At 31.8% G+C, this 24,846-nt stretch overlaps 1 protein-coding gene across 3 annotated transcripts; it reads right to left on the bottom strand.

The window, feature by feature from the left end:
• Positions 1 to 1,596: 1,596 nt before the first annotated feature.
• LOC115884793 (CD63 antigen-like) lies at positions 1,597 to 16,138 on the bottom strand. Of its 3 annotated transcripts, none has more exons than XM_030903474.1 (6): positions 15,907 to 16,138; positions 15,435 to 15,623; positions 8,405 to 8,569; positions 7,581 to 7,971; positions 3,913 to 4,085; positions 1,597 to 2,052 (listed from the first exon to the last, which is right to left on the bottom strand). In XM_030903474.1, the coding sequence occupies exons 1-6, from the start codon at positions 15,970 to 15,972 to the stop codon at positions 1,987 to 1,989; spliced, it is 1,050 nt and encodes a 349-aa protein (XP_030759334.1). In that variant the 5' UTR covers positions 15,973 to 16,138; the 3' UTR covers positions 1,597 to 1,986. The 3 variants fall into 3 exon arrangements, with proteins under 3 accessions (XP_030759334.1, XP_030759336.1, XP_030759335.1); XM_030903476.1 differs by having other exon boundaries at positions 7,803 to 7,971; positions 15,907 to 16,132; XM_030903475.1 differs by lacking the exon at positions 15,907 to 16,138 and adding an exon at positions 15,691 to 15,846.
• Between the last annotated feature and the right edge of the window lie 8,708 nt (positions 16,139 to 24,846).

The following is a 24,846-nucleotide window of genomic DNA, read 5'->3' as shown; positions in this document are numbered from 1 at the left end:
AAATCTTGCACAGCTTATTGATGCAGCATTAGCAGAATGGGAAAACATACCTCAAGACCAAGGACTATATATTCTAAAGGACTGTTCGATCGCGTCAAATCGCCGCTGTCGTAGTCGCCGTGGAATGCTACGTCACGCGCTGACCAGCGCTTCACAGTGCGGCGGATGGTTATTCTAGCGGGACAAAATCTCAAGAGCTTAACCTCTCTAAGAGGACTTAAAATCTAAGAACGTAGCAACTATATGGTTAAATTTATTTATTTATTAACAACTTAATTTATTAATAAATAAATACAAGATAATAAAACTATGATATTATTCGTACATGACACACAAAAACCGTATTGTAAACTATTGCCAAACACATAAAATTAGAGTATGAGGTGAAATACTTACAAAAAACTCTTTAGCAGTTATTTTTTAATTACTTTGTATTCTTGTGACACCCTCTATATTTTATTTTAAAAAATTATATTTTATTTTAAAAATATTAAGATAGATATATTAATTTTAATTTTAACACTCGGTAATTGTAAATTCATATATAGTAAGTATCTAAGACAATTTTTTAAACTCAGTGCCTTTTGATGGAGTTGTTTTGTTTTTATACTATCCGATTGAAATGAAACTTTTTGGGCATTCACCTGTTAAGCTTGAACTGCCTGTGACTGTAACTACCTGTGTTGGTAACTATTGGTAACTCAAAAGATCTACCTCATTCAATATATCGATATTTGAAAAAAAGTGAAAGTTTGATATCTGCAGAACAAAGGCACAAAGGATTTTAACAAATAATATACGTACAGTAGAAAAGTACATACCTTTGGCAATCTTCAACATAATTTGGCTTTGGAATAAAATGTATAAGCACTTGTAAATATTTCGTTTTCGTATGATCTCTGCCTTGCTGAGCAGAAAACGACCAAATTTGGTTGATAAAAATGTATCGAAATACAAAGAATATTCATGTATTGTTATATCAATTGGAATGTCTACTATTTATTCTTACAGTGCACATTTTTTGGCTTATTTCTAACCAAACGCTTTTGTCCCGCTAAATTTATCTTCCAACGCACTGTGCGCTCGTCCGTCAAATGCAAAAATAACTGTCACTGTCTAAAACTTTTGGCACGAAATGCAACTGGGTCATTAGATGACGTAGAAAAACTGACAGTGCAGGAGGATAGGAATCGAACAATCCTTATCTCTATATAGTATCCTTGCCCCAAGACAACGTTGATAATTTAATAAGAAGCATGCCAGCGCGAATAGAAGCTTGCATAAGGGCTAGAGATGGCAACAAGGAATATTAAAATTTAAGTCTTAATTTCGTTTCAGAAACCAAAAAATACCATTTTGTTTATTTTGGGAACTGATTAATTTTTTTTATTACTATATGGATTATTTTTCATTAAGTCATTGGTAAGGACTGAGTTTTATCAAAGAATATTATAATTTTAAAGGTTATTAAAATATTCTTTGGTTTTATTCATAAACACATTTTCATACGTCTCAAAAATTATGAAAATAATAGATGATTCCATTAAGTTTGGCTGTGTGTAGATTAATAGTATTTATAATATAGAATAAAACCAATTTTTAAACTATATATTGGAAGTGTATATAATTAATTGTAATATAAACATAAAACCTTATATATTAGCTTAATTTAATTTATTTGGTCATATTTATTTAAAAGTAACAGTTATTCCTATATCAATTTAAAGTTGAAAACTTAACAAATTAAACAATAACGTAGGGTTTATTTACAATATATAAATAATACTTAAAGAAGGAACAAAAAAAAAGAATTTGTGCATAAAAGAAGAGCGATATTTTATATTTTAATATAAAGTTGTTTAAACGTGGCACTTGGTATGTATCAAATTATGGAGATAACAAGAAGAATAACATTATTAGATCTAGATTTATTCCTCATTTTATGACTCAACAATAATAACTTAAAACTTCTTGGGATTCTTCTTTTTAAGTACTGTAGTAGCTGTTCTTTAGTTGGCGCACCATGTAGCACGAGAAGATTATACCTAAGATCTGTAAACAATAAAAACCTTATCAGTACTTAAAAATAACATGAAAAAACAGAATTATATTTTAATTGTCGGTAAGTAAATTATATATAAAATTCCCGTCTGAAATTTTGATAAAAAAGTGATATATTGTTTTACAAAAGACACATATTTTGATTGTTTTATCAAAATGTTATCTAGTATTAAGCTGATGTGTGTTGAAACACGAAAACCTGTTGTAAATAGATGTTTTTTATATATCACATACATCCTACAACCAATAATTACTTTTGATCTCTACTGGTAGATGCTACAAATTAATTTTCTTAGATTTCAAGTTCGCATATTTCAAGTAACGTTAATATTTGGATAAAAATTGGTGTTTGGGAGTTTTTTGACATGAGAAATTTGATTTTCATGTTAATATGACTCTTAATTGTAGGGGGCGCCACCTACATGTGTTTTAACCAAAGGTTTTAACTGTTTTGAAGAGTAATAACTTTTCGTCCGTAGCTGTATAAAACTACTCAGTGAAAAAATAAACATTTCCGTGACTTTCTAGGCAAAAAATGTCTCTTGGTAAAAATCGCTAGGAGCAACCGTTCTCAAGATATTTAGAATTGAAATAATCAATACATGCCATTATTGACAAAAAATAAACATGTTGAGTAGACATAGTTATTTCACTGAGATAATAAATTTGGCAAATTTTTATTTTTTTAAATTAATCATAAATTTTTGTGCGAAAAAATGATGATAAAACAGTTTCTGTTGAACTTTTAGCACAAAAACATTTCAAATTTATGAATTCAGTCTAACTATTTAGTCAACCTGTTTAATTTATGTTAATGATGACAGGTATTGATAATTTTGATTCCAAATATCTTGCGAACCATTATCCGTAGAGATTTTTACCAAGAGACCTTTTTTGTGTAAAAAAAGTCAAAAATGTATATTTTTTACTCAGTAGTTTTATACAGGTACGGACGAAAAGTTATTACTCTTTAAATCAGATAAAATATGTAGGTGGCGCCCTCTACAAGTAGGAGTCATATTGACATCAAAATCAAATTTTTTATATCAAAAAACCCCCAGACACCAATTTTCATCAAAATATTGACGTTTCTTCATAAATTATTTGGAAAAAATCGAAATAAAAATGAAACTTCTACACCCTGTATCCCCGAAATTAAGCATTTTAGGACGTACATTTATACGAACTTTTTTACTTATTTTTATCTGCAGTATACGCTGTCAAAGTTTCCGGAATACAGTTCGGACCACCCTGTATATGTAAAAATTGATTGGATTCAGAATCTAAGGAAAACTTCCCTTTTAACTGCTAAATAAATTTATCGGTTATCAAAGTTCATACTTGATAACGGTCAGTCATGCAACTGATCGAAACGTGTAAAATTTAAAAATTATAGACAATGTCAGTTCAAGAAGATATTATAGCTTTGTTCGGGTTCTTGTTATTACCGATTCTGAACCGTCCTAGAACTCTGCAGCGCATGCGCAAATGAAATAATGTCTTCATATTTCCTTCTGCGCATACGCATCACAGTTCTAGGACGGTTCAGAATTGGTAGTAACTAATCGGTAATAATAATAATTAATCGGGTTTCCCCGAAGTAAGCTTTTATTTCATAATTATTCAACATCGTCTACCACTTTCAAATCATCAAAAGTCTATTTTATATTTTTATTAGTTGATAATTAAGTAGTTAATTGTAGTTTTTAGTTGTTTAATGAATTAGTTAAGAGGGTCATGGTTTATAAGAATCCACAGATACCGTCAAAAATATGCAATAACTCTTATGAAAAAAAATTTTTAAATAATCGATTAAAATATAATTTGACGAAACGATACCTATTGACTTACCTGAATAATAGCTAGACCTAAAGCGCAGCCGCCAATTTGAACAGCATGTTTTTTAATGAAACTTCCAAAAGCAGTTGCGCATCCGGTTTGGTAGGGTGTACTTGTGGATTCAGGTGGTGGCGTGGTTGGGGTGGGATCTTCAGCAAGAACGTCTCTTCTCCTACGTCCTGGACCTATGTAGAGGAGTCAAAATAAATCACTTGGATGTTTTCTAATATTTTACAGATAATATACAGGGTGTGTCTTAAATAAGTGCAAATATTTTAGGGGTAGTGTATTTCGATCCCAGAAAAACGATTATGAGGTTTTTTTTGCACGAAAAAAAAATTAAATTTGGATATTTTTTATTTTTTTTTAGTTTTTAGTTAAAAAACATACTTTGTTGGTAATATGGCAGCATAGGTAGTAGATTAAATTTACAAGAAAGAAAATCCAGAAAAGATCCAGTGGTTCTCAAAATTTTAGGAAATTTTTTTTTGAAATTTTCAAAGTGAAATAACTTATTTTTAGTTATTTTGGATTTATTTGAAAAACGGTAAAGAGAAAATATGTTTCTTTTATCGAGATCTACCAGCCCTGAAAATATTTGCACTTATATAAGACTCACCCTGTAGATATCGTCATTTCTCTTCGTATAAGTGCACGTTCATATTAGTGAGCTTTGCGCGTCGAGTGGTGCCGTCTCACGCGTTGTGCGTTAGATAAAATTGTTGTTAAATAGTCGAATTTCATAAATCATAGCTAATATCTCGCAGTCGAGCGAGCCTACCAAAATTACGTATATGACTGTGACGCAAGCTTTCTTTGATCGGCCGTCGCAAAACCGACAGAGGACGGATATCAACGAGGCTCCGTGGGTTGCTCGCGAGGCTCTCGCCAAACCCGTCCACACTTAGCGAATTTGGAATGTCTCGCGCTCGTCTCGTTCTCGTCTCGTTAGGTCTGGACGCACCTTAATGGCTAAGAAACAACTGAGACAAAGCAAAGGAACGCACGTTTAATATCAACATTGCTAATGAACAGGCACTAACTGTTCATTCTATTTAATGATTATTGCGTATGGATTGACGTAGGAGACTGAAAGTTTATTACCTAGTTTATTTAGTTATTGATTACAATTGGGGGTTGGAACTTTTGGTGTAACAACAGCAAAAAATAAAACACTAAATCATCACAATACACCAAAACACTTTTACTCAGCACCATCAGCAGATGATTAAAACTGATTTTAGGTGTGATTTTGTTAGGTGTTTTGGTGTATTGTGGTGATTTAGTGTTATATTTTTTGCCAAAAAGATTGCCCTTTGAAAACTTTAACTGAGGTGGCTGGAGGTGAGATAAAAAATATACCGATCGATATAATGGTTTTATGTTTGATCCGGGTTGACTAAAACATATATTTTTTTCCCCAGAGCTAAATATTGTTATTAACAGAAATAATGATGTTTACTTTTGAATTGAAAGCACTAAACTAATATCATTATGTCTAATACATAGAACTAGATAAATAAAGTACCTATTTTTAATATCTAATGATATATAAGAAAATTGAGATCTATGTCACGTTAGTAGAGGGGGATACATAGATTAGTAGGTATCATAATGTTTAGGGATAAGATAATAATAATACAGTCTTCGTTTAATAAACCCCAACAATGATTGAAATAGATAAATATACTTTTAAGACAACAGCAATAAAAGCAATCAAACTTAGTTTTAGATACAGCACTTGATAAGTTCAGCACTTAAATGATATGCTAAGCAGAAGTATATTTAGCTTTCCAATACATGTATTATGAGTGATTATAAGCGATTTGCAGAATTCAAGCGGATGTCAATTATGGTAGAGTATCTGTGTCATTTTGAATTATACAAGAAATAGTGAGTAACATGCTGTGAAAAAGAAGTAGCAAATGGATTTACACAACTACCTAAAGCAATAATTCAGCCAAAAAAATACATGCAAGAAAATTTTGAAAAATTGAATATAGTAAGTTGTTAACATGCAATAATTTTTTACAATTAATTATAATAAGCTACTAATTAATTACATAAACCTTCCGAAAGAAAGTCATAAATACCTGTAAACTAAATACCAGTCCTTCTACACTAAAACTTACCTATCCGTGTATGTTGGAGATTACCGAAATTTTGTTTGCTAAGTGTATTACAGATTTATTCACTAGCTAAATTTATAAGTAAGGTGCATGCATTCACTTTTAAAATGGAATGTAGTCTTTTTTAAAAGGATATATTTCTTTTATTATATTATTTAAGAAGACTTTTTAGATCCTCTTGACAGATGATCCCCCAGATAAATATCGTACACAACTTTCTATAATCTTAAACTGTATTTACATGCTGATACATTTCTAGAGATGGGCATGGTAACGTCACAAGTCAGTAGTGTTTATTTTTGTTTTAAAAGCCAAAAAATTGTAACAAATTGTAGGTTTGAATTTTTGAAATATTCATAAATACCCTTTGCATATTTAGAGAACATATTCCGTCTGCCCAAAAATTATTGAAGAGTGGTTATAATAAAAGCATGCTTTTTTGAATGTTCATATTTTAATTTTGCATATAAAGCCATATACTCATTATGCACTAATGCGTTGATTTGATGCGTCCATAGCGAGTATGATGCGGTTCGACGATGCGATTCGTTAGTTTGTTTGAAATTCGTCCATTTTGTTCGTGATATTCTTTTTGAAGATTCGCTCAAAAAACGACATTTCGTCGAACCGCCCTACAGCCCGACGCATTGGCGCATCGAATCGACGCATTGAGGAACCGCATGGACAAGCCGCATCAGCGCATAGTGAATATGAACACTTTTCGGATATAATGTTTTTAACTAAAGTTTCAGTAAATAAGAAATAGACCCGCAACACACCTGCATAGTACTTCAAATAAAAATACTGTACCATATGCAGAATTTTATGTTAAATCTAATCACATATCTTATTCTGCACAGAAAAATAGAGGTTGCGATTTGAAAAAAATATTATTACTTTTTTTGGGACACGCTGTATACAACAAAAAAATTTTGAGATATGTTGCATTACAGCCGGTGCCGTTCAAAGCCTACTTATTTAAAGCGGGAATTATTAATTATATTTAGAAGAATCGAGCAAAATATCAAGTGTGTTATATTTTTGGAAAGGTAATTTTAAATTCTTTTCAATAAATTAAAAATATACAGGGTGTCCCATATGAAAAATCAAATTTTCTGTTGATAATTCTTAAAGTATTAATTTTAAAAAAATTATACTTAAACCATTAAATTCTACCTAAAAAAGGTGCTTTGGAAATGTTTCCATAAAAAATACAAAATTATAGCAAGAAAGTTAAAGCGATTTGTTAAAAATGCATATTTTTGAAAAACACCCCGTAACTCCGAAACGGTAACAGATATCGATATGCGGTTTTCACCATCATATTTTTGACAAAAATTGAGCTCCAGACACCGATATTAGTTTTTGTCTATCTCCTATAGAAAAGGGTGTTTCCATTTAAAAGCGTCGAATTTGACCCACCCTGTACATCTTTAAAAATAAATAACATGCTTTAACAAAAAGTAACAGCTATTTAAAAAAAAAACAGACGTTACTACCCATCTCTATACCTTGGTTTTTGTAATATCAAAAGGACACAAATATTCATACCAGAAGGAAGAGGATTCGGCTCTGCAGTACTAGATGGAATTGTACTTTCAGAAGTACTTGACGTAGAAACCGAGGCTGTACTTGAACTAGCTTCAGTAGTACTAGCTGGAGAAGCCGTCGTTGTACTTGAACTAGCTTCAGCAGTACTAGTCGTAGAAGCGGCCGTTGTACTTGAAACAGCTTCAGTAGTACTAGACGTAGAAACAGATGTTGTTGAACTACCTTCAGTAATGCTTTGCGTCGTTGAGGTCGTTGTCGCTGAAGTTGTATAGCTGTTACAATAGAAAACTCCAGTCGTTCCCGATTTTTCCGGGCAACACGAAACAGGTAACTGGTAACCACTTAAAACGGTAGACCAATCTTCGTAACTTGTCGCACCACAGCACTCAAACTGAAAATGATAATAATTTTAGGACTAACGAACAGGTACAAATTTTATTAAATCTTTATAATCAGTATGAGGGTAGTTTTATATTTTGCATTAAGCCGAAAAAAATTTCGCGCAATAATTTTTTACAATTTTCGAAGACATTTGTCTCAACAAGAATGCGTTGAATGAAGTTGTCCACCATCAATTCAAAAACAGCTCCACCAACAACGGCAGTCTCACAGGAATTGGTGGATGACATAAGCTGATACAAGAAGATCGATATGTCACATAGTATTGAAGCATTATTATTCGCAAGATATTGAAGCATTAGGGGCATTTCAAAGACCTCAATTCAAAAATTTTACATAACGAATACTCTTTTTTTTCTAACTCTATATGCAAAATATAAAACGCAACCCTCCGTAATATACTATTTCAACTATACAATACTCACTTTCGACTGGATTAGATCCCAAATATCGTGTGTACTACTATTGTAGCTCTTTAAATTTTCTTGTAACGTGTTTTCCAAATAGCTAATGGTTTTATCCCTCAGAACGTAACCTGCGATGCCGGCGGAAAACTCGAAGATAAAGACAACCACTAATAGCACTGAAAACTAAAATTAACAAGAAGTTGTGATGAAATGGTTGTAAAATTAACATACCTAACAAATAGGAGTACTTAAACGTTTAGGTATTCTTATCAATAAATCGATCAAACAAAATATATATTTGTACTTTGATGCATAAATCATATTGAGATGGATTAAAATTATCGGAAAAAATGCCTGTTTATTTTTATAATTTTTTTATTGAAAGTATGTATAAATGAAATCCAACATACATTGGTAACAATTTGTGGATTTGGTATACAGGGTGGTCCAAACTGTATTCCAGAAATTTCGGCAGCATATTCTACAGATAAAAATAAGTAAAAAAGGTCGTACAAATATACATATGTCCTAAAATGCTAGTTTCGGAGATACAAGGTGTAGAACTTTCATTTTTATTTCGATATTTTTCAAATAATTCATGAAGTAACGTCAATATTTGGATGAAAATTGGTGTCTGGGAGTTTTTTGACATGAGAAATTTGATTTTGATGTCAATATGACTCCTATTTGTAGGGAGCGCCACCTACATTTGTTTTAACTGTTTTGAAGAGTAATAACTTTTCGTCCGTACCTGTATAAAACTACTGAGTGAAAATATGTACATTTACGTGATTTTTTACGTAAAAAATGTCTCTTTTTAAAAATTGCCGGAGCAGTGGCGTATTAAGACATATTTGCGTCCTAGGCTATTTTTTTAAATTTGGCGCCCAATTTATTCTAAATTATTTGGAAAAAATCGAAATATAAAAATGAAATATCTACACCCTGTATCTCTGAAACTAAGCATTTTAGAACACACATTTAAGGGGCGTCCAGACCGAAGAATTCGGGCATGTTCTATGGGAACGCTTAACTGGTGTGGACGGCTCTGATCTGAATGATTGCTTGCTCGCGCTCGATGCTGTTCCACGCCGTGTCGGTACATCAAAGAAAATTCGCGCTATTGCACGTTCGGTTTGGACGGGATTTTGTTTACCACGTTTGCGATCGAATATCAAAAATGGAATGGCCGAATGAAGCGTTTTAGAACCAATGAGAGTACAAAATCGTCACACCCGTAAGGTTGTTGGGGCCTTTCTCTAGGTGAAATTGCTTTCCGCAATTGCCATCACTTTTCATTATTTTTATGTCAATTAAATCTAATAAGGTATTAAAATCTGTAAGTGACGTCCGACAAAAGTTCTTAAATTTTCCAGAATTCTGTTTCAACATCGTTTAGTAAATTGTTACCGCCATGAGAAACTCGATTTTTAAAAAGAGTTATGTTCCACTATCTCCCCTGCAGTCGTTTTCTCTTTTGACGTTTCAACAATTAATAAAATACAGTGAAAGACGCACAAGCAATAATTTACAACATTATGAACATGAAGTGCCACACACCGATCAACGCCGAACATACAAATAATCGCTAGGTCCGGACGGAAGCTGATCATACCGAGAGCAGCAGAAATCACAAGCGAATGAATAACATGTCGCGCCACTGCTCGCTCATCTGGTCTGACGCCTTTAAGGCTGATTCATGGTACATCAAAAGATGCGCCGGGCCGTGCGACGGTGAAGGCGCAACGGCCAAACATTGTCAAATGTTACTGGCATGTATGCATTCATGCTAAGCCGAGCACGGGCCGAGCTTCGCCGGAGCGCGTCCGTGCCCCGTCCGAGAAATGTCGGTGTATATTTTTCCTCGGATCCGCTACGGCTTGGCCCCGTTGCGGCAAACATAAATGAGTCGCCCGGCCAAATACTGCTCACGGGCCTATAGCGACTGTTTTCTAGCAGTGTTGCCGCACCCAACTTTTAGCGCGTACCACATTATAACCAAAATGTACCACTTTGGTACAATTTTAAAGCACAACAAAAGTCACATCTGCAACAACTGATTGGTCGCTGTGAATTTCTTCATAAATTTAACATAAAAAACTTCCTGGAGAAAGACACAAATCGAGACGAAAAACATGAAATAGAAATCAGAAAAACCCAATTATAAGTATATGTATGGGTTGAAGAAATCTAAGTAATTTAATACTACACACAATAATGGAAACTTAAAAAAAACGCAACATAGAAGCATGTTAGAAACAGTAAATTTTCAAGTTTTTCTTCTGGTTATTTAATATAGGCAACGTTATAGACATTACAACGTTTATAATACGTCGTTAATTAATGCGATTGTCTCCGAATGGTATCGGTAAGTTGCCACGCAACATCAACGACAATAATTATTAAATATCTATTCATTTTCGGTGCGCGAAATAATTATTGTACCAAATCATCCTGGATTTGAAAATGAGTACCACTGTACCAATAGAATTGGGTGTCAAATTTGGTACAAATGTACCACTGCGGCAACACTGTTTTCTAGAATATAATCGGCACGGACATGATCCCCGTTGTCCACTCGGTGTAGCATATATTGAAGGCCGGGACGTGGCCTGGTGTCTACTGCATGGAACGTGCCCGGCTCGGGTACGGCCCGGTGTACCATGAATCAGCCTTTATACAAACTTTTTTACTTATTTTTATTTGTAGAATATACTGCCGAAGTTTCCGGAATACAGTTCAGACCACCCTGTATAATGTATTAATAATAATCAATTAAATACTGGTAAATTAGCTGTTCTAATTTTTTGACTCAATAATAGATATTATATTTTTGCAAACCTTTAGAAAAACTAACATTGGAACAAAAGTCTTAAAACATTCTTTATTTTTTCAAAGGGCCACTTGGATATAGAATACCCGGACACAAATTTCTCAAACTAATAATGGATCTTTAATTAAACACGAATTGTTTATATTTTGTTTAACTTTTCGAGGGGCATATTTCCCTCGAAGCAACCAAAACAAGAAAATTAAGGCCTTTTACAAATGCGTTTAATAAACTTGACTATTTATAGACATATCTCTAAAACTATATTAAACTATTCTCGTTTTAGCTGATTTTAAAATACCAAGTAAATAATTTAAAACAATAAGATCTCTTAGAGCAATTAGTTGCTTGCAACCTACGTGATTATAGAGGCTCTGACAAATAAGCCTCAATATGACGCTGCATATGTAAAACGCATAATATCGCGTCTCTATTTGATATGTGGCGTTAAATAGAATTCTATTGTTTACTTCACCTTTATTTCTCAATTAAAATAATCTGGATGAAAAATAAAAGTACTTATATCTTGCCTGCATTACCCAGCACTATAGTTAACTACTTGTAACCCATGTATTATACAGGGTATTCCGGAAACTTCGGCAGCACATCCTGCAGATAAAAATAAGTAAAAAAGTTCGTATAAATGTATGTCCTAAAATGCTTAGTTTCGGAGATACAGGGTGTAGAAGTTTTATTTTTATTTTGATTTTTTCCAAATAATTTATGTAGTAACGTCAATATTTGGATGAAAATTGGTGTCTGGGAGTTTTTTGACATGGGAAATTTGATTTTTATGTCAATATGACTCCTACTTGTAGAGGGCGCCACCTATATGTATTGAAACTGTTTTGAAGTGTAATAACTTTTCGTCCGTACCTGTATAAAACTATGGAGTGAAAAAATATACATTTCCATGACTTTTTGCGTAAAAAATGTCTCTTGGTAAAAATCGCTACGAGCAACCGTTCTCAAGATATTTGGAATGAAAATAGTCAATGAATGTCATTATTGACAAACAGGGAAATTAAAATAACTTTGGTTACACATCATAATTCGACCACGTGATTGATGACGTGCAACGAAAGTTGTTTTAATTTCCCAATAGTAACTTGACTGAAATAATAAATTTGGGAAATTTTATTTTTTTTAAATTAATCATAAACTTTTCTGAGAAAAAATGACGATAAAACAGTTACTATTGAACTTTTGAAACAAAAACATTTCAAATTTATGATTTCAGTCTAACAACTACCGTATGATCGAAAAAAAATGGCGTCCAGTTGGCTGGGAAATGACGATCAATGACATTTCCCATATAAATTTACATATAAAATGACAGCGATCTTCATTTCATAGCCATCGTTGACGCCGTTTTTTCTCGATCATACGGTATTTAGTCAACATGTTTAGTTTATGTCAATGATGATATATTTATTGATAATTTCGATTCCAAATATCTCGAGAACCATTACTCGTAGCGATTTTTACCAAGAGACATTTTTTACGTAAAAAACTTCGTGAATGTATATTTTTTTACTCGGTTCTTTTATACAGGTACGGAAGAAAAGTTATTACTCTTCAAACCAGTTAAAAAATATGTAGGTGGCGCCCTCTATAAGTAGGAGTCATATTGACATCAAAATCAAATTTCCCATGTCAAAAAACTCCCAGACACCAATTTTCATCCAAATATTGACGTTGCTTCATAAATTAACCTTCTTACTTATTTTTATCTGAATACAATTCGGAAAACCCTGTATGTATAATTAAGTACTTAATAGAGAAAAGTTGTTCTGTTATTTTTAATGTATTCAGCCTGGGAACACACAAATAATTATTATTTTAATTAAATCTTTTAGAAGCTTCTTTTAAAGATTTAGAATAATCTGTATAATTAATAATCTGACACAATCCTCTTTCCAGATGAACCGATTGACAAAATTAACAAGAAATAATATAAAATAAACATCGCACCAAATTAGAAAAAAATCAAATTTGTCACAAGAAAAGTCAAACATATACCAAACAAAAAGCAATTATGAAATCAAGAAGAAATATTATAGAATAAACATTGTACCAGAGCGCAAATATATACAGGGTGAGTTTCCTACGATCTTCTCTATGGGTAACTCGGAAAGTACTGGAGATAGAGAGTCGGTTAAATGGGGAAAGAATTGCAGTTTTGTGGAGTCATAAATATATGCGCCTTTCAGATTTTTGAAAAAGGTCATGGCTTACTAGATATTTCGAAAAAAACAAATTTCGGCTATTTTAAAAATTGTTTCCATTATTCATTCCATTATAAGCTATTTTAGACAAAAAGTTTTCAGATAAAAGTTAACACATCCTTAATGAGACTGTGTCCTTCGTTTTTTTCTAAAGCTTGTCATTTTTGACATATGAGACAAACATAGTTTTTTTTTTAAATGGAAACCATAGTTGGCCATGACTACATAAAAAGCGCCATTTTTTAAGCTTTTTAGTCATATATAAATTGTAGATAATCACAACCTTAATGAGAGGGTGTCCTCTGTTTTTTTTCTAAAGCCTGTCATTTTTGACATATGACACAAACATGTTTTTTTAAAAGGAAACGATAGTTGGCCATGGCTTCATAAAAAGTGCCATTTTTTAAGCTTTTCAGCGATATAAGCTATAATATGTTTTCTTCAAAAAATTACTGAGTTACAGCCAATTCTTATCATTTTTAAACAATTTCACTTAGTTAACCATGGAAACAAGTTCAATCGCCGTTGCTCTCAGAAATTTGAAGCTGTCACATCCAAACTTAGTAAATTAAAATAAACAAAAATTGTAAATAAGAATGTTTCAAATGAAGAAAAGCGTGTAGGATTATTGGTTCAACTTTTCTTGACCATACATTTTCGAGGATACGTTGACCGGTGAATGTTACGTTTTTTAGAGAACGGTTTTCAAGACATGTTAGAAAAGTTAAATTTGGTTATAGCCAATTCTTACCGCATAAAATACCGCATAAAAAATTCATAAATGGATAGGTCAGGTGATCGAGGAGGCCCATACAATTAGTCCACCTCTTCCTATCCCTGCGTTTGTATAATTATGATATAAATAATTTTTAACATTTCTTTCATTATGGGGGGGGGGTGGTGTGTTATAATGAAAGTCATGTTGGAACCACTCTATTGATGCGCGAGTATCTACATGCCTTTCTTAATTTGAAAAATTCATATTTACAATTTTTGTTTATTTTAATTTAGAAAGTTTGGATGTGACAGCTTCAAATTTCTGAGAGCAACGGCGATTGAACTTGTTTCCATGGTTAACTAAGTGAAATTGTTTAAAAATGATAAGAATTGGCTATAACTCAGTAATTTTTCGAAGAAAAGATATTATAGCTTATATCACTAAAAAGCTTAAAAAAATGGCGCTTTTTATGTAGTCATGGCCAACTATGGTTTCCATTTAAAAAAAACTATGTTTGTGTCATATGTCAAAAATGACAAGCTTTAGAAAAATAAGAAGGACACAGTCTCATTAAGGATGTGTTAACTTTTATCTGAAAACGTTTTGTCGAAAATAGCTTATAATGGAATAAGGGACAATTTTTTATCTCCAGTAGTTTCCGAGATACCCATAGAGAACATCGTAGGAAACTCACGCTGTATGTACCATACGATCGAAAAAAAAACGGCGTCAGCGATGGCTATGAAATGAATATCGCTGTCATTTTATATGTAAAATTATATGGGGATCGTGTCATTTCCAAGCCAAGTGGACGCCGTTTTTTTCGAACATACGGTACTACTTGGGAGTCTTTAGAAGAATTGGTGAATTTGGATATTAATCTTGAAGCATTTTTGTTGTTGAAAACACAGTGATACTGTGTGAACGTAAATTAAGTTAAATTGAGTCGTTTTATTTATAGAAAAACAAGAAATAAAAAGTTGCGTCCTTAGGTCATATTATTACACTGAATCATAGAATATTTTGGCTACGTGTAGGTTTGTAATTTTTTTACACTTCGACCCTGTATTGTAATAATCTGACTAAGCTTTATTTACACCAGATATTTATAAAAATAGATAACAGGTTATATACTGATAAACACTTCATAACTTTACCACCTGTGCAACATTGCAAAAGTCACTAAATCGCTCAAAATTCAGGGAATTACGGGTATTAAATTTAAATTGATTATCCTTCTAATTAATTATGTGTAAATAATTTCATACTTACTATGCTCAGCATCACCCAGCTCTCCTTAAAAGCGCCGCAACATCCGAAGAACGATATAAAGAATATTATGGCCCCCGTCGCAATTAACATATTGGGCAGCGAAAAATATTTGTCATCGAGAAAATAGGAATATTCCGTGTAAACCGTTTTCACCGTAGCTCCCACAGCGAGAATAATAATTCCTGTTATCTGAAATAAAATTTTTCATGTTAGTTTTCATTATTAAAATTTGCGAAAGAGAAATATTTGATTTTACAGTCAGTCCACACGAAAGCAAGAACAATATCCACGTGATCGCTTTCATTGTTAATTAAAAAACAACAAATACCCAACGGTGTTCGACGGTAACTAACTCACGGCAATAATTCGCTACCGTTGCATTTCCTGCTATCTCTCTCACCGGTAAACCCAGGAACAAGGACCAGAATAAAAACAACAGGTATTTTTAACCATCACATAAAAAAAAACTTACCAAAAAGAAGAAATTAAATATAAAAATTAGATATTTTATCGTTGTAGATGTACAGGACAGATTCATTTTTGTTGATGAATGTTATTTAATTAGCACTAGGAACTTGATTTACACTGGAAAAAACTATTTAGGCTTTCGCACTTTCACAAAGTTGAGAAACGAATATTATTTTGCCTCCAACTGTAACAAATTTTTATCGGAGAATACGTATTGCGATAGGCCTAGATAAGAGTTTCCTGATTTAATTCCATGATATACGGACTAGATAATGTATATTATAATCTTTTTTATCAATAGATCTGAAATAATGAAATTAAACGCCTAATTCTTATTCCAATATTTGTTGTAATATGTAACTAGATTTAGAAACGTGTATATCTGGTTGCCCGACATCGAAAAAATATATTTAAATTGAAATAATTGTTAATATTAAAATGCCTATAGCAATATTAAAATAAAAGGAAACCAAAAAAGCCTATACCAGTAACCAATATTAAGTGTAGGATTGTGTTAGCCTGGAATACATTGCGGGTGTACTATTAGAGATGCGTTACTGATTTGTTTTAGTTCGCGCCAATTTAATATACAGGGTGTTCCTTAATGACATGTGGTGGAACAATATGAAAAAAATTAAAAACTAATTTTTTTTCTAAAATCTTCTGTTTTAACTAACTTATATATTTGTTTAGTTTAAAAAAGTGAGTAGAAAATATTTTTTCATTAAAAATACGTCCTTGTCAGAAATAAACACCCATATAACACAACACAATCCTATAGATATCTTGAGGATATCCACCAAGGATATAGTAAATATCTTAGGGATATCCAAAAACCAGAGGAGGATATTTATGGGATATCCAGATGGGACAAAAAAAGTCATCTTCAAGATATCCCTAGGCAAGCCTTTTTCGATTATTTGGGATATTTATAAGATAATCCAAGGACGATGTTGGGAGCATTATAGAATATTTTTAGGACATTATATGAGGATTGTTATTTGACAATACTTACTTCATCCTTAGTTTATAGTAAAAACATTCGCGATTTAGTTTTATTTAGTCACATTTTGACGTTATTCATTGCGGATATTTTTATTAACAGCTCTAAAATATACCTACATATTATGTCAATGAATTTTGCGTCAAAATTTAGAAGTTTATTTGTATGAGTTAAGAGCTTTCAATTTATACTGTACCATCGAAAAAAAAACGGCGTTCAATTGGCTTGAAAATTACGATCGATGACATTCCCCATATAATTTTACATAAAAAATAACAGCACTCTTCATTTCCAAGCCACCTCTGACGCCGTTTTTTTTTGTATCGTACGGTATTATACCAGATTATACTACCCTTTATGGAGTCTAGCAGTTTACATGGAAACTTTTTTAATTTGTCATTTATGCTGAGAAATTAAAATATGAAATAAAACGACTTATACAGGTTGTTACGTATTGCGATAGGCCTAGATAAGAGTTTCCTGATTTAATTCCATGATATACGGACTAGATAATGTATATTATAATCTTTTTTATCAATAGATCTGAAATAATGAAATTAAACGCCTAATTCTTATTCCAATATTTGTTGTAATATGTAACTAGATTTAGAAACGTGTATATCTGGTTGCCTGACAACGAAAAAATATATTTAAATTGAAATAATTGATATTAAAATGCCTATAGCAATATTAAAATAAAAGGAAACCAAAAAAGCCTATACCAGTAACCAATATTAAGTGTGGGATTGTGTTAGCCTGGAATACATTGCGGGTGTACTATTAGAGATGCGTTACTGATTTGTTTTAGTTCGCGCCAATTTAATATACAGGCAGGGCCGGACCAACAGAACAGATCAACACAGAACATAAAATAAATATTAAAATATTCATATAAAATGACAACAAACGAACAACAAAACTATAAGGTTTGCTTATATACCTATAAAGGTTTCTTACGTACTTTTTTGTTGGCAAAATTATCAATTACTTCATCATCTTCATCAATTTCTTCATCGTGATTTAGACGTTCTGTTTCCATAGTGGACCGTAAATAAGTTTTAATACCTTTCAATGCAGAAAACGAGCGTTCAGCAGAACAGTTAGTAATAAAAGTACATGAGAAGATTCTTAATGCTATGAAAGTATTTGGAGTCAACAGGTCTTGAGCGTTGTTTTCATAAATTATTTTAAGAAGCTCTCTAGCAAATGGTTTTGCTGACTTAATGCATTTTACACATTTACGAAAATGTATTAATTCATTAGGTATTGACTCATCTAAATCATTTGGATAACAAGTTATTAAATGTCTGGACTTATCGGTAATGTCGTCAATCCTTAAAGTAGATAAATCACTAAAGAAACCAAATGTTGTTGAAAAGTCATTGTAGGCACTTTTCCTGTAAGAAAAAAAATCAAGGATTAATTTATCAATAATAACATTAAATACATTTATCCTAAAATCGTCCCTAGCGTTAAATAGAGTTTCATTATCACTGGTTACATCAAATTGTCGTTTCCGTTTCACTTTTCTCTGCCGCATTTTCTTTCTCACCGAACAATTCTATGGCCCTTCTTTCATATTCCTCAAATGATTTAGTATTATCTAGATTTCTAATTTCAGAAAAAAATATTTTTCCAATGAGCTATATAAATTTGCAGCAAGTTGTAGATCAATATCCACCATTTGAAGCAGCTTTTTATTGACCGCATCTAATCTATTTAAAACGTCTGTCCAAAATACCGCCATAAAATCCATTTCTAGGCTTTTGAATTGTTTAAGGTGACTATAGAAGCATTTAATCGGGTTTTAGGCTTTTCGGTATCGTCTTCAGAAATTGACTCCAACGTGGATTTTATTTCATTGGAAGACAAAGATAGTGATTGGCAAGCTTCATTTCGTGCAAACCAACGTATTTTTGGATATATTTTTGTACCAATGTATTTATTAAAAATAAACAATAATAATAGTTAAGTAAATAAATATGTAATTGGCTAAGGCTATATTCCAAATATTTTATGAACAAATAAAAGTTAAAAAAAAAGATAAATATTTTGGTATGCTCAAAATTTGCCGCCCCTAAAAATCTGCCGCCCTAGGCCCGGGCCTAGTTGGCCTAGGCCTAAGCCCGGCGCTGTATACAGGGCATTCCTTAATGACATGTGGTGGAACAATATGAAAAAAATTAAAAACTCATTTTTTTTCTAAAATCTTCTGTTTCAACTAACTTATATTTTTGTTTAGTTTAAAAAAGTGAGTAGAAAATATTTTTTCAATTAAAATACATCCTTGTCAGAAATAAACATAAATATTATTATAAAAAAATGAGTCCGAGAAGATTTTAGAAAAAAAAAGAGTTTTTAATTTTTTTCATATTGTTCCACCACTTTAAAAAATTCCTGAGTGTAAAGAAGTATAAAAGACATTTTCTGACGATTTTTAGCGAGTGACATATTTCACAAAGGTTAAAAAATTAACATTTTAATTTTCTTTCGCCCGCTAAAAATCGGCTTTTCGTTTAAGAATCATGATCATATTATTTTTTCATGTCTTATGGTGCGTTTAGACTTGAGCACGCACGAGCTGAGCGTGCGCGCACGGCATTCGCTCGCGCACAGCAGAGTTGTGTTGGCGAAAATAATGGATGACCAAGAAAGATCATATTATTTTTTCATCACGATCATATTTCATTTTTCAATAAAATTGAAAAAACAGTTTTTTTTAAATCTCGAAAACCGTTTGAGTTAAAAAGCTAAAAATTTAGGTAAATTATCTTGATTCAACACCAAATCGATCCCCTGAGTGCGAGTCAAAAAAGCTTCGGGGCAGATTTCCTATAATAATCCGGCTATACCCTTTATATGGGAAATGTTGTTATCGATCGTCATTTCCTAGCCATCTGGACGCCGTTTTTTTCGATCATACGGTATATAATAGTCTAATGATATTCAATTAATAATTATTTTAGGCATTTGAAATAGGTGCTTGATAAAAACAAACTTTTCCATGTACGATGGCTATTTATTAAAATTCATAACCTACGGTAAAATTTATATTACGAATGATATAAAATGCATGAGATCACAATAGATCTTATATAAAAAGAAACCAATAAAATTACATGAGTAACATACGAAGAATTAATGGTGGCGGCTTAAATTTAATCCTTACAAATTATTTTTAACAATTTATTATATCGATATTGAAAGATAAGGGCTAAGGTTACTTTAAAGATATCTTGCTTTGGTTTGGTAAGCATTAGATGTTTTTTAATGCGCTTTTATAGATTCTACAGGGTGAGAGACATATAGAAAACATCTAATGCATTTTGTTTAATACAGATACTTTCAACTAATATGCACAATATGTAAAAAACGTAATAAACCGATATAAAAAAGGATTTTTGATATGATGTCTACATACTCTCATATAATAGGTATGCTTAAATATTACCTAAAAATGACTAGGTACTGTATTATGAAAAAAAAAACATTCAACAACTAATTAAATCTATGTAGTTATATCAGAGCGAATTATACTAATGGTCTAAAGGTTTTAAATAACATAAATTCAACAAGGTATTATATTCATGTCCATTTTCAATATTTCAACAAAATGTTGTAGTTATACAATACTTTCATGTTATTTTTTAGATACACTATACACATTCCATAAACAAACAATATGACTTTGAATTGGAAAAGCATTTGTTTATAAATTGGTTCTGAATTTAGGCAAGATTAGTTAAAACATCAAATAATATATACTTAAGATTATAAAAAATCTACATAAATTCATTCAGACTGATTTGAAGATTTTCATAAACTTCATTAAGCTTGAGAGATTCAATGGTCTTCCAGTTCATCTACCGTATGATCGAAAAAAAACGGCGTCCAGTCGGCTAAAAGGACAGCGATCTTCATTTCTTAGCCATCGCTGACGCCGTTTTTTTTTCCGATCATATTGTACTAACAAATAAACTTGAATTTATTTTTTTCAGTAATGGAAATTTTTGGAAGTAAAAGGTGCTACTAAAAAGTGTGTGTTCAAATTTGTACAACTCAGTAGTTCTTTAACTAATTTGAAGCTTTTAGTTTTTTCCCATAGATGGGCACTAAATTGATGCAGTTAACTCTCTAAATGATATGTAAAATGATGCATGATAGACAGTAATAAAATCAGCAAATTCATTGGTACATAGACATTACAGATATTTTTTTACAATTATATAGATGGTAGTAGAATATACAGTATGATCAAATTATCTTAATGATCAAGCTTAAAAAGTTAAAGCCCTCTTGATCATAAAACTTTTTGACTATATGGTATATTAAAACGATATTAATACAAATACATAGCACTGTTCAAAGTTTATTTATAAAAACAACGTTTTTCAGTTACGCTTTTTGTATTACAAATAAAGTCAACATTCTTGTTAGAATACCGAACATTATTAAGCCGCGTCCAAGCTACTCGAACAAAATGTTCGCGAACATATATAATTAAACAGATACTAAGTGAAAATTGTGAGATAGGTAGATTTATAAATAATAAAGCTAACAAGTACAGCCAGCTTAGGCCTATTAAGGAGCGCGGAGCGCCGAACGGCTAGGTTGTACGCCAGAGCGTATGCTAGAGCCTATGCTAGAGCGCGCGCGTTCTTTCAATTCAATTAAATCAAAAGGAGCGAACGGCGTGCATTTCGGCGGACATTGTACCGGACACTTAGAAGGGTCTCATTTAATTTCGGGCGTCCATCTGTGATTTTTATTTTTTACCGAGTATTCGACAATGGGGGACGCAGTTATTGACTGGGATCATGAAAAACATTTACAACTAATTTGTTTACACAAAGAAAAGATTTTATAATTTTAATTTTATTGTGGGTTGAGTGTGAATAGCTATGTAACTAGAACTTTATGATTATTTTTATTAAAAACCGGAATTATTATAGGATTCTGAAATTAAAAATTACTACTTAGTAGAAAGTTTGACACCGGAAATTAAATTTTACCATTACATTTTTAGAAATAAATATACCGAGTGTTTCTGAAAAGTGGTTCACTTCTATAACTTTTTTAATTTTTTAGATAAAAAACGAGATTTGGTATGTTAGTATAGGACATATATCAGGATTGATGACGTTTTCATTTATTTTCGGTCACTACCTATTTCACCGGAAATGACAACAACTTTTGATTTAAATGGTACCCTCGGTATTTTTTTACCTTATATGATAGAAAATGACATTCCAAATAGAATGATATATTATATGTCAACTTTTGACATTTTCAATTTAAAAATGGCCATAAATAAACGTAACAACAATTTTACTCCAAATACCAAGTATGTGGTACCAAATTATTCATAAAAAATGCTTTTTCCAAATATGCTAAGCCAGCCTCGTACCATTTGAAAAATTTGAGTTATTATTAAAAATACGATTTATACGATTTGGGCATCTTGAAAGCGGTCATGAAAGGATACGAAAAAAATTACACGATCAAATATATGTTTCAAAAGTTCTTTGATTACAAATTAATACTTTTAACTCAGTCTCGACTGAAATTTAAAATGCTATTTTTATTTAATTTTTTTTTTTTTTTTTTTGTATTTTTTTGTGTCTTGTTTTGAATGTCATTTTCTATCACCAAATAGAGTAAAAAATTACTTGGGATACAATCTAAAATACAAGGAAGTTGCTTAGTCCTTTTCCAGTTAGAAGCAGGCTTGACCAGAGGTAATTGAATACGTCAATCAATCCCGATTTATGTCATATACTAAAAAATAAAAATAAGTAAAAAAGTTCGTATAAATGTATGTTCTAAAATGCTTAGTTTCGGAGATACAGGGTGTAGTAAGTAGTTTCATTTTTATTTCGATTTTTTCCAAATACATAATTTCTAAAATAACGTCAATATTTCAATGAAAATTTGTGTTTGGGAGTTTTTTGACATGGGAAATTAGATTTTGGTCTTAATATGACTCCTACTTGTAGAGGGCGCCACCAACATAATTTTTAACTGTTTTGAAGAGTAATAACTTTTCGTCAGTACCTGTATAAAACTACTGAATAAAAAAATATAAATTTACGAAGCTTTTCATGTAAAAAAGGTCTCTTGGTAAAAGTCTGGTTCTCGAGATATTTGGAATCGAAATTATCAATACCTGTCATCATTGACATACACTATCCATATAACACAACACAATTCTATAGATATCTTGAGGATATCCGCCAAGGATATAGTAAATATTTTAGGGATATCCAAAAACCAGAGGAGGATATTTATGGGATATCCAGATGGGACAAAAAAGTCATCTTCAAGACATCCCTAGGCAAGCCTTTTACGATTGTTTAGGTTATTTATAGGATACTACAAGGATGATGTTTGGAGCATTATAGAATATTTTTAGGACATTATATGAGGACTGTTATTTGACAATACTTACTTCATAGTTTATAGTAAAAACGTTCGCGATTTAGTTTTATCCTTGTTAAGGGTTTTCTTTAGCCACATTTTGACGTTATTCATTGGATATTTTTATTAACGGCTCTAAAATATACCTACATATTATGTCAATGAATTTTGCATCAAAATTTAGAAGTTTATTTGTATGAGTTAAGAGCTTCCAATTTATACTGTACCATCGAAAAAAAAAACGGCGTTCAATTGGCTTGAAAATTACGATCGATGCCATTCCCCATATAATTTTACATACAAAATAACTGCAATCTTCATTTCCAAGCCACATCTGACGCTGTTTTTTTCGATCGTATGGTATACCAGATTATAGCTTTGTTCGGGTTCTTGTTATTATCGATTCTGAACCGTCCTAGAACTGTGATGCGTATGCGCAGAAGGAAATATGAAGACATTATTTCATTTGCGCATGCGCTGCCGAGTTCTAGGACGGTTCAGAATCAGTAATAACAAGAACCCGAAAAAAGCTTATACTACCCTTTATGGACTCTAGCAGTTTATGTCTAGCAGCCACAGTTTACATCAAAGTTAGCACACAGGATACAGGTATAATTTCTAACACCACACATTCCATAAACTCACAATTTAAACACAAAAATAGGATTTCTGTTTGAATAGATCAAACACGAAAATGGGTTTAGGGATAAAGAACAAGCGCTTTTCAACAAATTTTCACCTATAATTTTGTCACAAATTTTTCATTGTGAGACCTTGAGTCGTTCGTCGTTTTTCGACATTAGTTGAGTTTAGGATAGAATTTCTGCTAGAACAAGGCTAGAACTATGAGTATATGAAAAAACTAAGTCAAACTCAACCAGTTTTGTTAGTTTCAGTCATTTTTAAGCCCATTCAATATCGACAAACGACCGAATTCACCTCGAATTTCACTAAATCAAAGAACTGAATAATACACGATGCAAAAACAAACAACTGTCGAGATGGATTGTTGGAATTTTTTTGCGCGGACGTTTTAAATTCTCTGTATTACTGGGAGTGGCCAAGCTCATAAATATCCAGATTATCCAGAAGATACCAACAGGATATTTTGTTGCCCTGACGTAATATATATTTATCTGTATGGTTTATTGCATTTTATGTAATATAAAAAGTAGTACATTATTTATTTTTCCTAAATATCTAGACGATATTGTTAGGATATTTTATTATCATGAGCATGTTTGGATATCTTAGCTGGATGTATATACATTAGATATACGACAGAGATATCCATAGGATATTCTATTCTGAGACATCTACATGATTTCAGGATGTCTGGAGGATATCCTATAGATGTCTTTATAAGATGATCTTATAATGGGACATTCCGACATTCTATGAATATCCTGCGGATATTGTGTGTTATATGGGTAAACGTGTTGACTAAATATTTATTAGACTGAAATCATAAATTTGAAATGTTTTTGTGTCAAAAGTTCAACAGAAACTGTTTTATCATCATTT

The sequence above is a fragment of the Sitophilus oryzae genome, unplaced genomic scaffold (assembly GCF_002938485.1).
Source record: "Sitophilus oryzae breed Bouriz unplaced genomic scaffold, Soryzae_2.0 scaffold_357_pilon_pilon, whole genome shotgun sequence".
Lineage (NCBI taxonomy): Eukaryota > Metazoa > Arthropoda > Insecta > Coleoptera > Curculionidae > Sitophilus > Sitophilus oryzae.
Note: the sequence above shows the minus strand (reverse complement) of the source record. Positions and strands in the feature narration are given on the sequence as shown.